This window comes from Macaca fascicularis, chromosome 3 (genome assembly GCF_037993035.2).
Source record: "Macaca fascicularis isolate 582-1 chromosome 3, T2T-MFA8v1.1".
In the NCBI taxonomy this organism is placed as follows: domain Eukaryota; kingdom Metazoa; phylum Chordata; class Mammalia; order Primates; family Cercopithecidae; genus Macaca; species Macaca fascicularis.
The window spans coordinates 17,349,167-17,365,469 of record NC_088377.1 but is presented as its reverse complement, the minus strand read 5'-3'; the positions used below and the strand labels follow the sequence as shown (position 1 = coordinate 17,365,469).

Below are 16,303 nucleotides of genomic sequence, written 5' to 3'. Positions count from 1 at the left end.
TTAGGAATGGGTGCCTGAAATAGCGATTTGCTCACTCAATCCTACTATAGATTTAAAAGTAACTAGGCAGTTCTCCAAAGAGCCGAATTTATTTTCAGGAAGTGAAGTCACAGGCTCAGATGCATTACAGTTCCTTAATAGTATAGGATTTCATAGTTGAACAAAGCCTTTCTTTCGGGGTAACAGAGGCATGGAGGAGCAACTCACCCAAATGTACTTGGCAGAGATGAGAGTATAGCAGACTCACTGGGGTAGAAGAAAATATGACTTTGGGGATGATTTACTGAAAGAATCTAGAACAGTTCTTGGCTCATTCATTCGTTTGGTTCATTTATTCATTTGACAGAGCTGTACTGAACACTCGTTATGTGTCAAATAATGTAGTAGGTGCTAGGGATTTGGGGGCAAAGGACAAAGAAGGTTTCTGTCCTCTTGGAACTTACAGTGTAGTAAGGGATATGGATAACACATGAGTAAATGTGTTAATTCACTATGATTTTTATTGTGGTGACAGAGCAAACTAAGTAGAGTGAAGGGATATAGAGAATGAGAAGGGAGCTTCCTCTCTTTTATCTCCCAAGAGATATTCATGAAAACTTAGGTGGGAATGACTGGGAATTTAGAATGTTCCTGGATTTGGCAACCGCAAATGCAAAGGCTATGATGTGGGGAGAAAAGGCTGTGTCACGTGGCCAGAAAGGATTCCTCTGAAATGAGTATCAGATACTGGAGGCCAGCAAGAAGGCTGAAGAGAGAGGCAAGGTCAGCTCACGCAGGCCTTGGTACTTTCTATATATTTAAGTGTATGCTCAGTATATGGTAGATAAAATTACCTTAGCTTCAATTTTCAGTTGCAAAAGAGGAATAATACCAATCATATTAGAAGTTCTTGGGTCACTTACATGAGATGGTTGCTTAGCACCCAGCATCCTGCTAGGCACAAGTTGGGAATTCCATAGGTAGAGCTTTCTTGCCCTTTGCTTCATTATTTAAATTCATCTCATTTCAGCCATTCCCTCAGTAAAATCACACTTGGTATGAATGAGGGTGTATAAGAAGGATAAACAGCAAAGAGTCAGTGAAAGAGTAGTTGGACTTGGGGAAATGAGAGTAAGGAGGAGCAGTGGTTTCCACGGTGAAGGCAGGTTACAGAGAGAGCAGCATCTTTTCAAAGCATCAGGACCATGCTGCGAGGTGGTGGGTGGGTAAGTTGGGGAGAGGACACATGCAATCTTCTGGTTTATGGAAACTTTCCAACTGTAGAAATTCATGAAGAAAGTTCATATGAAAGCCCTATCTTCTGTAGCCTAATCAAGTCTTGACATTCAAATTTCAAATGAATTTTGGAGAAATAACTTCTCAGATTCTCATCATATAGTACTTGTTCAATATGAATAGAAATAATTACTTTGCTGGAGTAATTAGCATGCCCAAGAATAACTATAGACTTTTCCCCAATTTTTACTTTTGGATAAATGTTAAATATCTTTAAAGTGCCTTTGATTTCTTCTTTTCTTAAGAATCATGGAAAGGTGGGAAAATATGATAAAGATGCAGGGAAATGCAGGATAATGATGGCAAATGCACATAAAGAGAGTACCACATTGACCTGGCAGAGAAATGTTCTTGGCAGTGATTTCAGTTACCAGAAAAGTAAAAGCTATTAATACTAATGTTATCTAAAGAAGACCAGCAGCATATGGTTGTGTTTTTTTCCAGACATTTCTGAAAGCCTACTTCAGAATAGTCATCCATACTGCTTGGGGGCCCTTCAGAGTAAAGTGAGCACACAGGCTCTGAGATGAGGCAGTCTGGAGACCACATGTCAGCCTAGCCAGGCTCAGAGAGTGATCTTATATGGGCCACTTATCCTGTCTGAGCATCGGTTGCCTCACCTCGAAAGCGAGAATACCCAACTCACCTCAGGGGGTGGTTTGAGATTGATGCTATGATCATGTAGGATGCCATGCACCTTCGTTGGTACCTCTTAGGACCCTCGGTAAAAGAGGTAAGTCTCCTTCCTTTCCTTTCCTTGGGTTCAAGGATTAGTGGAATGGCAGCCAGAATCAGGAACCAGAACTCCTGAGTCCTCAGCCTCCCTAGGGAATCTCTTAGTCGACAAGTCTCTGTTTCTACAGGTTTTTCCCCGGGGCAAATGGAGCAAGTTAAGCTGGATCACATAGAGTGCTTAGGCCTTACTTTGACCAGAACAGAAAAGTTCTGATGTCTCCAATATCCCATTTCAAGCACATCTGCCTCTGGAGGTTCCAATGAAGTCCTGTTAAGCTGACCTGAGTCCTCTGTAGTTATTCCAAAAAGAGCAATTGCCCTTTTACATGCAATACGGGAGGAATTTCATGCTAGGACCTTTAAAAAAAGGTTCTTATCTCCAAAGTATTTGCAGATTATTAGTCTAGAACGAAAACTGGATGAGCCGTCTCTTTAGTGTCTTCCTCCAAGCCTCACAGCCACTCTTAACACTAAAATGATTAGGAAAAGCAAACATAGGTTAAAACATAAGAGAGAGGATAGAGAGAAAAACGTCTGTGTCAGTGGCTGGCACAAAGCTGAACTAATCCTACTCCCTGCTGTCCCGGCTAGACATTTCTTGAGAGTGCTGCTCTTAGATATTTTGCTTTTGTTTTTGTCTTAATTGTCCTTTGAATGATGTCATCCCCAGGCTACTAGGAAAGAGCCACTTCTATCAAAGGAACTTCAAGTCCAAATTTAGTGAAATAGAAGCAGCCCTTCCCTGCCACCACCGTACACTGTTCTTGCCTATTCCAGACCTGCCCTTGGGAGAGGTGTGGCCAGTTATGTGAGACAAATGAGTATCTAGCAAAGAGAAGCCTCATCAGAAAATCATTCTCTTAAATCTAACAGACGTCCTCAACCTCTGTTACAACAGGCTCCTGGGAAGGGAAGCTTCTTTGCCTTTTGAGGGCTACACATAAATCTGGGTGTTTTTCTCAGTTCTGACCCACACACTTCATTACATCCTTTAATGAACTGTGTTAACATTCTCAAATGAAGCCTTATGATAAAGGATTACTGATTGCGTTTCTTTACCTTTAAAGTTCTTCAGTTGTTGACACTACTGCCACATGCTTGCTTGCTTTATTGAGAGATAATTTTAATATCTAAAGATTTGTTAATGTAACTATAGCATAGAATTAAGAAACCAATACTTTTCTGCCTAACAGGAGTGACAGCATGTCATGGTGGAGAAAGCACTGGATGTATGACTCTGGCGATGTCATTTTATATCTTGCAAAGTGTGAGAATTAGATATGGTGATGTCTGTAATTGCTTTCAATGCAACTTTGTGTTCCCAGCTTTTTATTTTATTTATTTAATTTTTTGGGGACGGAGTCTTGCTCTGTCACTCAGGCTGGAGTGCAGTGACATAATCTTGGCTCGCTACAACCTCCACCTCCCAGGTTCAAGTGATTCTCTTGCGTCAGCCTCCCAAGTAGCTGGGATTACAGGTGCCCATCACCACACCTGGCTAATTTTTTTTGTATTTTTAATAGAGACCGAGTTTCACCATGTTAGCCAGGCTAGTCTTGAACTCCTGACCTCAAGTGATCCTCCTGCCTTAGCCTCCCAACTCTAACTTTAAATAGATTTCTTTTTTACTCTAATCATCCAGCAGATAATAGAAACATTTGGTTAACTTTTTTGACTGTCAATGTTCAGTGCAATTAAAAACTCAATTCTGAACTCAACGGTTGTGTGGAGGTGCTCTGCAAGTGTGAGATGGAGCACCAGAGAGTCAGGCCAGATGACTATTTGAAAGGAGCTCTTTCTAGTGATTCAAGAATCCACAGTTCTGCATTCCTGTGGAGGGGTTTATCTACTTATGAAATCACCAGCCCTTACCGTCAACAACATAGCAATCCCAGACCTTTTAAACAAAACAGTACAATAACAGCTTGTGTTATTTAGATAAAAACATTGCCTATGCCACAATAACGACTTAAACATAAAGAGATGGTGGGCAGACCACATAAATAAAACCTGGCTATTTTTTCTTTCTTCCAGGTTCAATCATCTGATCTTTTATTAATGCTTCTATTTTAAACATCTCGCTTGCCTTTCCAGATGTGTATTACAAGATGTTTAGCAGTACCCACTAGTTGCCAGTGGAGGACCCTGTTCCAAATATGACACCCCGAAATGTCTTCAGACATTGCTCTAAGTTTCCAGGGGGCAAAATCATTCTGGAGTGAGAAGTACTAGTCTATGCTTTTTTTTTCTTCTAATTCTGAATTTACTTTTTTGGTTTTTTTTTTGAGTCGAAGTTTCGCTCTTGTTGCCCAGGCTGGAGTGCCTGGAGTGCAATGGTGCGATCTCGGCTCACTGCAACCTCCACCTTCCGGGTTCAAGGGATTCTCCTGCCTCCACCTCCCAAGTTGCTGAGATTACAGGCATGTGCCACCAGGCCGGCTAATTTTGTATTTTTAGTGGAGATGGGGTTTCTCCATGTTGGTCAGGCTGGTCTCGAACTCCCAACCTCAGGTGATCCCGCCTGCCTTGGCCTCCCAGTGAATTTGCTTTCTTAAACATAAGACCAAGTGCTCAGAAATTATTGTTCTATTGTTATTATTCTGAACATCACTCATGTCTTCATTTATGTAGGATTTCACAATTTACTAAGTATTTCCACCCACATTGTCTGTGGAGATTAATGCGTAGCAGTTTATTGTCTACAACAAATTAGAAGAAAGAGGCATTTTTTCTGTAACTGTCCCCGTATGCCTTTTTTTATTGTGTTTGCAATCCTGCATGTTTGACAAAAGGGGTCTTGCCATGAGGAAGATGTATTTAGGACGAGTCAGGCATTGTGTAAATGAAATCTGGCACAGTCTTTTCAGGAGACATGAGAGAGAGAGAGAGAGAGAGAGAGAGAGAGATGTTTAATCATCTCGAAATGATGTCCTCCTCTCATCTTCTGCTGGTAGGAGTCACATACCACTTGGTCCACCCATAGAAGCACACATTTACAACTGAACACTCACATACAGCTTCACCGAAGCCCCATGAACTCTCTGAGCCCCTTGCCTCTTTAAAAGGGCTCTGAAAATTATAATCTTCAGCCTAAACTGGACTGCTGCAGTTTTATCATGCTGCATGAAGTGAAAACTAGATGGCATTTTTGAAAAATAGAAAATAACATTTCTCCCACACTTGCACCTCCTCCCTAGCCCTCTTACCTGCTTAAGGATTTCAGCGGCTGTTTCATGTGAACAATCAAATATCACATAGAACTCCTTGCCTTTCTTCATCTCCTTGAGTAAAGGCTTGGCATCTTTATTCCCAGAGGGCAGCTGGCGGATTTTGATTTTAATATTATATCTGGAGGGAGCTTTGATGAGCTCTTGTAGACGAATTAGACCTAGAAAATGACATCCAATCATGCAACAGAGACTGTTCTGTCGACAGAGTATTGTTTATTGTTATCTATAGTTAAACTTGTTTCAACTCCAAAATGTACCCACTGACCACCTTCCTAACGGTTACACTCCTGACTTCCCATTTGTCACTCATCTTTCTGTGGTGGATCATACTATTTCCCCTTTGTGGGTATGTGTGGCTTGGAAGCATAATTTTGTCAGGAGCATTTTAAATTTATTTAGAATGCAATTGTCCTTTCCAGCTTTCAGCAAACACCTCCCATCTTTAACAAATCAAGCCTGCAACTGTAAAACTTGGTAAACAAAAAGTTGGTTGAAGTTTCCAAAAGAGTTCGATGAAATAGATCACACCTGCTCACTTACAAAGCTAATAGAATATGGAGATTTGTCGAGGCTATAAACTTCTGTTAGCCTTTTATTAAGTATTTATATAAAAATACTCTTAACCAGCTAATTAGTCGGGTTGCTGTATATAATCTTTCAGTTCCTGCCATATAAACTATTTGTAAATGGCTCATGCTCATTACATTTTCTTCCTAATATATTTGAATGCTAAATGGGAAAATCCTACTTGATTTTTTTAAAAGACCATAGAATTTTTAGAAATTATGATCATAAAAGCAGAAACAGAATTTTAAAAAAATTCTCTATTGGTTATTGCAACAAAACATATATGTCTAACTAACTTGATGGAGAATGTTTGGTTTACCACAGGTGTGGATGTATTGATTTGCACTGTTTCCTAATAGAAGTGCTTTACTAGGGCAAGGAAAGCCACTGTGTAAAAGACTCCCTCTTATTTCCTCTAATGTTAACAGGTGCTCACTATGCTGCACCTTGGCTCTCAGAGTAAGGACTTCTGTCACACTGAAAAATTGAAGGTTTTTGTTTGTTTGTTTGTTTTGTATGCAGTTCTGTGCCTTCAGGGTTTGTCAGCTTTAGGTAATCAATAGGGAATATTAAGCTTTATGAGTATTCAGATGAAAATTGTGATATGTTCAGTGCAAGATTCAGCATGGATTCCAGCTACTGCCAAACTCACATTTTTCTTTTTCTTGTTTTACTTATGTAGCTACTTTTTTTTTTTTTTAACTAGACGGTACATTTTTTTGTGTGTGGCTCAAATGAGGAAAGGTTTCTCTACCACCATAGTTAGGTTTGATTCTGATGTACAATAAATGTATAATGATATTGAACTTCAGAGTTAAATGTGTGGGAGTGGTAGAATGGGAGGGTAGTTGCTGTAGAACCTTATCAAGATTTAGGGCTCATGATCTGATATGGCTTGGCTCTGTGGCCCCACTCAAATCTCATCTCGAACTGTAATCCCCATGTTTCGGGGGAGGAACTTGGTGGGAGGCAATTGGATCATGGGGGTGGATCTCCCCCGTGCCGTTCTTGTGATAGTGAGTGGATTCTCACGAGATCTGATGGTTGAAAAGTGTGGCACTTCCCCCCGGCTCTCTCTGTCTTTTCTGCCAACATGTATGACATTTCTTCCTTCCCCTTTACCTTCCACCATGATTGTAAGTTTCCTGAGGCCTCCCAAGCCATGTGGAAGTATGAGTCAATTAAACCTCTTTTCATTATAAATTACTCAGTCTCAGGTAGTTATTTATAGCTGTGTGAAAATGGACTAATACATGAACCTTTTCTCTTTTTACACAAAAATTGAATTGCTAGAATAACAGGCTTCCTGGATTCTTGCTCCTTTTCAAATCAGTCAATGTGGTTGAAGTCCCTCAGGTACTTATAATCACCTGCTTGTCTTCTCACTTCCAGAGCCACATCCTGAACTACAGAGAAACATTAAAAATGAAAGAAAATATAGAACGTGTGTTCATATATTTGTTATTCATAATATGTGTTAATCTTTGAAATAATCCTATGATGTAACCATTATTCCTATTATTATTTAAATGAAGAATTCAGGGCCCAGAGTAGTTAAGTAACTTACAAAGATAGTTAAGAAGAATCCTGGATTAAAATTGCTGTTTGTGAATCCAACACTTAATCTTTTGACATCACCATCCTGCCTTATAAATACAAGTTGTTAGTGCTGAGGGAACAGATACGGCTTAGGACTGTTTGATGAGATGGAGAAAAAATAGAGACTTCAGGCTGCCTGAGTTTCTCTCCTGTTTTCTCTTATCACCCACCTGCTTTGCAATCACATAGATTTTTTTTTTCATGACTATAACCACAAGGGACAGTTTAATGTGGTCTCTAAATAATATGGAGAAAACATTTAAAAAGTGCATTTCGTGTGCTGCAATGAACTGCTCTCTTTTTCTGTGTTGAATAGAATGTCACATCTTTCTATCATGATGACTTACATATTTATGGGATTTAAAGTTGACATACATTTTCTCACTTCTTTCATTTATTTTTATGGGAAAACATTTGCTGGATGCTCATTAGATGCCAAGTTTCATGTTAGGCCCTGAGGGTGCAAGACAACACAAACTGCTTCAGAGTCCTCACAGCCAGGAGGAGAATTTTATCCCTGCTCTCTTGAGGTAGATGGGGCATCAATTACCACTTAATTTTACAGATTATGAGCTAAGGCTGCTGCAGGCTGGAGTAACTTGCTCAAGGTTATATAGCTAATAAATGGCAGACCCAGGGATTAAGGCCAAATCCACCTTCTGATACCAAATTTAGGGCTCTTTCCTCCAAATCAGTGGCCCCTCCCAACTTCAGGATCTCTTGTCAACTGACTGAATGAAAAACTAATTAACAAGCTGACTAATTAACTATATTAATAAATAGCTATATAAGTAAACAGAGAAAGAACATTTTAGACCAGCACACAATATTAAATCCTTATTTGGCACACTAGACCATTAATAAACACACACCCCCAAATGTGACCATCAACTTTTAAAATAGTTTCATAAAAGAAGGTATATTTTAATACCAATAGAGGAAATGGGAGAAAGACTAGTTTCTAATTGGAATAAATTTATCTTTTACAAAAAGCTCACTGTTAAACTCCCACTTTTCTCCTTTTGCCAGTATATAGGTAAATTGGCTTCAGAAAGGGGGAGGATCAGCAGATTTAAAGATTAGGGACCGAAACTGGGGTGAGAACAAAGAACAGGGATGGAGTGAGTTTTACATTTCTCTTCCTGAAGCAATTGTTTGCTTAAGAAAAGCCTTTCTGCCTTCATTAGCAAATGATGGAGAATTTACAATTCAAAAGACACAGTAGACAACATTTAGAGAAAGCTTTCCCTTATATTTGCATTTTGCAGCAATCCATCAGTCATTTACATTTCGTTGTAATGAGCAGTTAAAAATCATTTGCTAAACAAATAATTACTTCAGAGGGAGGACATTGATTTAGGCACAACACCTAGCTTTGCTAATCCTTCCGTGTGTGGAAGCCAGCCCTGATGGAGTGACCCAGCCCTGCCAGGACCCCAGTTGCAGTGAATGGTAAAGGTGCGTATAATGCTGATAAGGTGAATTTTCTTCTGGCTCACTGAGATGGAGAGAATTTAAAAATAAAACGTAGATACGAGAGAGCCAGACAAACCCAATAGAGGGACATGCAACAATAAAACTGACCTGGACTCTTTAAAAATGTCAGTGTCATATATGGCAAAAGAAGGCTGAATTGTCTGAATCAAAGGAGACGAAAGGGATTGACAACTGAATGCCATTTGTGATCCTGGGACAATTATCAAATATATACTATTATTTTGCCAATAACAATATTAGCAAATATATATTTCTATGTATTTAGATAACATTATTATGTTATTGTTAAGTCTCCTGTACTTGATAATCGTAGTGTGGTTGTAACGAGAAAGGTCCTTCCTAGGAAATTCATGCTAACGTATTTATAGGGAAAAAGGTCAAGATGTCTGCAGCTTACTTTCAAATGGTTCAACAGTGCTACTACTTAGTATTATTTTTATTGTTGTAGGTGTTTCTATATTAAGAGAATGATAGAGCATTACAGCAAATGAGGCCAAATGATAATAAATGATGAATCTAGGTGAAGGGTGTACAGGAGTTTATTGTACATGTCCTGCAACTTTTCTCTAAGTTCAGATCTTTCTAAATAAAAAGACAAAACGTACAGATACAAAATAATATCATAAAAGTCTCTTCCACTTGTATCCCCAAGAATGAAATTGGAAATGCAACTTTGGTTGAATAAACGCTTTACAGAAAGAAGACTGTTTTTTTTCACATGAATTTGAGCTGAGCTCTGCATATAGATACAACTTTCAAAAATATCCAAATGGCCAATTCTAAACACTTGCTTTGGCCGCCTGTCTACTCGGTGCACTCAGATGTGACACAGAAAAAATGCTGATTTGCATGCACATTGGGTAACTCAGGCAACAGGTGGAGCATATGGAGGAGGAAAAAAAAAACCTCTGCTATTTCCAGTGAGCATTGAAAATTTCCTATGCCTTCCTTTTAAGTAATAACAAACTTTGCTATTTAGATTGCCCCTTTTTATGAAGTCTGCTCCATGCCTTATAAGTAGCGAAATAAACCCTAGAATATACTTCTGAGGTGAATAGGTGTCAGTGCTATTTCACAGTGAGGAAAGTGAGGCATGGTGAGGTTAATTGTTTGGATTGGCCCTGAAAATGGGTCACAAATAGCAGGAATTGGAAGAGACCTTCAGGTCAAACTCCTCTTGACGCATGAGTCCCCTCTACACAGCCACTGCTGAACACCTCTCAGTGTGAGAAATTCTCTACCTTACACCGCAGTCCAATCCATTTCTCAATAGCTTTAGCTATCTTTAATGAGTCTCAGTTCAAAAGAAAAGTACCTAGGTTTTCTTGAGTCTTAATCCAATGTCTTGTTTGTTAAACCATCAGTGAGTTTGATGCCGTAAACATGAATGTAATAAACCACTGGGACCCAAAGATCAGGTTGCACATTTTAAATGTTAATTTCTTCTCTATTGAACTTGGAAATATGCAAAATGGCATTTCATAAACTTGTGGGTATATTAATATACCCAGATCTAATAGGATTCTTAAGGGGATCTGTGCATCATCCAGAGCAGAGGAAAAATCAAAACTGAAAAATGAAAATGGGTATGTGAGCGAATTACCTGTGGAAATAAAACACTTTTAAAGTGCAGATCTTCATACATAGGGTTTTTCAGAATTACCTGTGGAAATAAAACACTTTTAAAGTGCAGATCTTCATACATAGGGTTTTTCAGAAGTGCAACAGAGAAGGCAAGTGGGAGTCTTCCCAAAAGAAAAATTGTGTACCTTGGTTACAAAGGACCTTATAAGAAGAATCTAGTCTAAATATTCAAGAAAGTATATTGCACTCCACCAGTATATGTTGGTGCTGAATTCTCGTGAAGTTTCAACAGTAGCTAAAATTAATATGCTTGGCCTGCAATACCTAAAGATTGGTTTCCTGGGCAGAGTTCTGAATATTTAAGTAGGGTTCTGGTCAAAGAACTGAGGTGGGAGATATAAAGGGTAGAAAAAAGTGAGTCCAGAGAAAAAAAAGAAACTATAATTTATTGTTTTTTTGCTGTTGAGTTTTAAGAATGTTCCATCCTTGGGCTATTTCAAGTGGAATGATGGGACAGCACGTAGCAGAAGAGTTTTGGCTATCACAAGTGGTCATAACGACACAGTGGGGAGAGTGGTGATGACAGAAAGTGAAAAGAGTCATTTATTTGGCACTGACTGTGTATAGCATATCTTGCATTTTAGCTTGACTACTCATGACAAAGTTGATTTTCTTTGAGTCCAAACTTTAGGCTTCTGTGAAGATTCTTGGTTCTGGAAGAGTATATTTATCTCTGTTTTCTATGGGAAAATGGAAGGAACTATGATACACAGAGTTTTTAAAAACTAAGTCAGTACTTAAATACAGCCATAAGAGCAGATACTTCACTCACTCACAGGCTGGTTGAGCACATTAACTGAGTTAATAATCTATTTAGGACAGTGCACATAGTCAGCAGTCAAGAATTTAGTTATTGTTATTTTTGTGATTTTCATTTCGTGTATGTTTTCTCCCAGGGTTGATTGGTTTTTTCAATCTCTGCCACTGTTAGGGATGCTAATCTCATTTCACATTAATCCTTACAGTAAAGCTTGGAGACTATATTTGACGTGATGACTAACAACTCTTCACTGTAGGCTGCATTTTAGAAATCTCATGGCTGTGATGTGTTGAGAAAAATGACTTAAGTAAACAAAGATAAACTTATCAAGGTTGATGTGCTATAAATTTAGGGCTAGAGGCATCTGGTGCTCATTTCCTTGATGTATCGATCCAGTCCTATCTATAGGCTGAGGACACTCAAATTTGTGTCTCCAGCCCAGACCTGTTTTCTGGACTCTAGACTCGTGTATTAACTGCCTGTTCTTACCTTCATTCAGATGTCTGATAGATACCTGAAACTCAAACTTAACAGGTTAATGACTCAATTTCTGATATCATTCTTATTTCCTCAAACCAGTTCCACCTATAACCTCTATTTCAGGTAATGACAACTCCATCCTTCGGCTCAGGACAAAAAGATCAATCTTTTATTTCTCTCTTCCTTCTTTCTTAATCTCTACTCCCTCAGGATATTATTATTATTTTGAGTTCATTTTTGATTCTTTAATCTACAGGTATGAATTAAACCATAACCTGCCTCAGCAACACCATGGCGTCAATATTTTCTCAGACTGGAACATGGTCTTCCTGTTTTTATCCTCCATTTTAAAATAAACTTAACATATGGCATTTGTCTTGTGTCTAAGGAATACAAAGTGTTTTTCTTGACATTTGATTTAATTGAAACACTGGGCCAAACTTTGATATTTCAGAGGAGTTTGCCGTAGGAAGGAATACGCTTGCTATCTTCCCTGTTAAACAGGTTAATCTCTTGAGGCAACCTGAGATGTCCCAAGTTTCTCAGGTCATTGAGTTCCTTAAATCAAAATAAGTGTCATACAGACCCAAAGGTTGTACTGGATACTCAAAAAGACATCTTAAAATGGTAGTGAAAAGATAAAATGCGTGCAGTTGAGAATATCCACGATGATTTTTGTGCAGTTTTCTCAAAGACCCTACAATGTTTGAGCAATCATTCAAACACAGCCCAATGTCACCACATAAATGAAGAAAAAGAAAAGAGGACATGGTCATATATAATAAAAACTTTCAAGTGGGGAACACATTCAAATATCCTCTCAGATATTATGCCGGCTGTACATTAAAAATGTTTCCAGAACCTGAGTGTATCTTACTCCTCTACTGTATTGCCTCCATCTCTTCCCTGAGTTTCCATAGGAGCGATCTGGCAGGTTTCTATGTTTCTACCTTTGCCTCTGTAGAGTGTACAGTGATTCTTTTACTCCTACTACTCTTCAGGATCAGGCCATCCTTATCTGAGGTTTTGCCTTCCATGATTTTAGCAACCCACAGTCAATGGTGGTCTAAAAATATTAAACGGAAAATTCCAGAAATGAACAATTCATAAGTTTTCAATTGCATGCCCTTCTGAATAGCATGATGAAGTCTTGTACAATCCTACTCTGTCCACACGGGACGTGAATCATTTCATCACTGTTGTTGTTAGTCTCTTACTGTGCCTAACTTATAAATTCAACTTTATTATAGGTATCATTCATACAAGTACTATATATACAAACATAGAACAAGTGCTTAGGTATGTATGCTTAGAAATAAACATAGCAGGCTGGGCGAGGTGGCTAACGCCTGTAATCCTAGCACTTTGGGAGGCCAAGGCAGGCGGATCAAGAGGTCAGAAGTTCAAGACCAGCTTGGCCAACATGGTGAAACCCTGTCTCTACTAAAAATACAAAAATTAGCTGGGCGTGGTAGCGAATGCCTGTAATCCCAGCTACTGGGGAGACTGAGGCAGAAGAATTGCTTGAACCCAGGTGGTGGAGGTTGCAGTGAGCTGAGATCGCGCCACTGCACTCCAGCCTGGATGACAGTGCAAGACTCTGTCTCAAAAATAAAATAAAATAAAAAAATAACCGTAGCATATATAGGGTTCAGTACTATCCGTGGTTTCAGGCATCCAATGGAGGTCTTGGAATGTATCCCCTTAGGATGAGTAGAGACTACTATAGAATGTTACTCTGATCTTATCCACCCTCTGCTTAAAATTATTCCATGGCTTCCCATTCCGGGCAGAGCACAAGCTCCTCCAGTGGTTTACAGAGCCCTCCATGACCTACAAGGCCCTCCTCTCCGACCATCTCTTCTAGCTCCCTTCCCCTCTTACTCTGATCCATCCACCCTGGCCTCCTTGCTGTTGCTCTGATGTATCAGGCACACTCTTACCTGAGACATTAGCTGTTCTCTCTGCCTAGAACCGCCTTCTTTCTCACAGTACGTGGTTCACTTCCTAAGCTCCTTGCAGCCTTTGCTCAAGCCTCATCTGTGCAATGTGACATGACCTTTAATTCTGCAAACCGCATTTCTGGCTTCCAGATTCCCTTCAATCTGCTCTACTTTTTCTTTCTTGCACAGCACTCACCACCGTTCAACAATTGTAATCATTTTATATAGAAAGAGAAAATGGTTTATTATTCCCATAGAACCTAAGTTCCTTGAAGTCAGTGGGTTCTGTCTGTTTTATTCACTAATGTATTCCATGTGCTGGTACCAATATTTATTGGTGTGTCCAATATATATTTGTGGAATGACAGACTGACAGCATTAGTGAAGGTGAAGAAACGTATGATTTACCAGGGTGGCATCATGATGGGACAGTGCAGTGGCAATTTCGGTTTTAGAAAAACAATTTATCCAAATTTGGGAACAACTTTAGGTATCTTCCAGGGTAACCTCTTGGGTACTGCAGGGATCCTTATCAGGACCTGCCTGTGACAGGGTGTCCCAAGCCTGGACTTGAACTCTTCCAGATTAGGGTGTTAAATATTTTGGAGAGAAATGCATTTCATCCCCTGAGAGATCTGGTGATTAAAAGTTAATTCTTTCAGTGATGCTAAAGTTGCTTCCCTCAATCCTTCATCCACTTTGTCCATGAAAGCCCAGAGGACTAGCTAAAGCTTCTATTTCATGACCCTTTAGATATCAGTCTTCAGTAGCCATTAACTTCTATGTCCTTGTGTTTTTCCTTTGCAGCCCAAACATTTTAGTTATTTTAGACTTACTCATATACTCTGTACATGAGTATTCTCAATGTTCACATATTTATAAGGAAGTAAGGGATAGCGTCATTGTGAATTTTGGGAGGTAGGCCTATGCACAGGTAAATTTTAGAACAGGAAAGTTCCTATTTGAAGCACCCTGTTTCTTCTTTTGCTTACATAATTTTTGTCTAAATATTTAGCTTAATGGTGTCTATAACAAGAATTCAAGATATTATTATTCTCCCTACTCAATAAATAATGCTGGAATAACTTGCTAGCCATATGTAGAAGAATAAAACAGGAACCCTATCTTTCACCATATACGAAAATTAAGAAGAATTAAAGATTTAAATGTAAGACCTCAAACTATAAAAACTCTAGGGTGGGCGTGGTGGTTCACGCCTGTAATTCCAGCACTTTGGGAGGCTGAGGCAGGCAGATCATGAGGTCAGGAGATCAAGACCATCCTGGCTAAGATGGTGAAACCCTGTCTCTACTAAAAATACAAAAAAATTAAATTAGCCAGGCATGGTGGCAGGTGCCTGTAATTCCAGCTACTTGAGAGGCTGAGGCAGGAGAATGGTGTGAACCCGGGAGGCAGAGCTTGCAGTGAGCGGAGATCACACCACTGCACTCCAGCCGGGGAGACAGAGCAAGACTCTGTCTCCAAAAAAAAAAAAAAAAAAAAAAAAAAATTCTAAAAGAAAACCTAAGGAATACCATTCTGTACATTGTTTTTGGCAAATACGTCATGACTAAGTTCTCAAGAGAAATTGCAACAAAAACAAACACTGACAAGGGAGACCCAATTAAACTAAAGAGCTTCTGCACAGCAAGAGAAATTATCAACAGAGTAAACAGACAACCCACAGAATGGGAGAAAATGTGTGCAAACTATGAATCCAACAAAAGTCTCATATTCAGAATCTATAAAGAACTTAAATCAACAAACAAAAATAACCCCATTAAAAAGTGGGCAAAAGAGGTGAACAGACACTTTTCAAAAGAAGACACACAAGTGGCTAAAGAACATATGAAAAAGTGCTCATCATCACGATCATCAGAGAAATGCAAATAAAAACCACAAGCAGTCACACAGCTATTATTAAAAAGTCAAAAGACAACAGATGTTGGTGAGGCTGTGATGAAAAGGGAACACTTATATACTGTTGGTGGGAATTTAAATTTGTTCAGCCACTGTGGGAAGCATTTTGGAGATTTCTCAAAGAACCTAAAACAGAACTGCCATTTGGCCCAGGAATCCCATTACTGGGTATATATCCAAAAGAAAATCATTCTTCCAAAAAACCCACAAACTCAGATGTTCATTACAGCACTATTCACAATAGCAAAGTCATGGAATCAACCTAGATGCCCATCAGTGGTGGATTAGATAAAGAAAATGTGGTACATATACACCACGGAATACTATGCAGCCATAAAAAAGAATAAGCTCATGTACTTTGCAGCAACATGGATGCAGCTGGAGGCCATTATCCTAAGTGAATTAACACAGGAACAGAAAACCAAATACCCATGATCTTACTTATAAGTGAAAGCTAAACATTGGGTACACATGGACACAAAGATGGGAACAATAGACACTAGGGACTATTAGAGGAGGCAGGCAAGGGCTGAAAAAGTACCTATTGGTAACTACCTGTGCTCACTCTCTGCATGGGTGACAGGATCATTTGTACTCCAAACCTCAACATCATGCAATATACCCATGGCACAAACCTTCATATGTACCCTTTA

At 39.1% G+C, this 16,303-nt stretch overlaps 1 protein-coding gene and 1 long non-coding RNA gene across 13 annotated transcripts in view; one reads left to right on the top strand and one right to left on the bottom strand.

The window, feature by feature from the left end:
• GRIK1 (glutamate ionotropic receptor kainate type subunit 1) overlaps nt 1–16,303 on the bottom strand; it is a 406,303-nt gene that overhangs the window by 129,703 nt on the left and 260,297 nt on the right. For all 12 annotated transcript variants that reach the window (XR_012432063.1, XR_012432062.1, XR_012432064.1 and 9 more), the window contains exon 4: nt 5,217–5,398. Coding sequence is in view for 7 of the 12 variants with exons in the window: in XM_005548855.4 (XP_005548912.3) it covers nt 5,217–5,398 (182 nt within the window). In the remaining 5 variants the exon portion in view is untranslated. The remainder of the gene's footprint in view (nt 1–5,216; nt 5,399–16,303) is intronic.
• Nucleotides 1–16,303, top strand: part of LOC102130963 (uncharacterized) — a 56,051-nt gene that overhangs the window by 21,758 nt on the left and 17,990 nt on the right. The window lies entirely within an intron of this gene.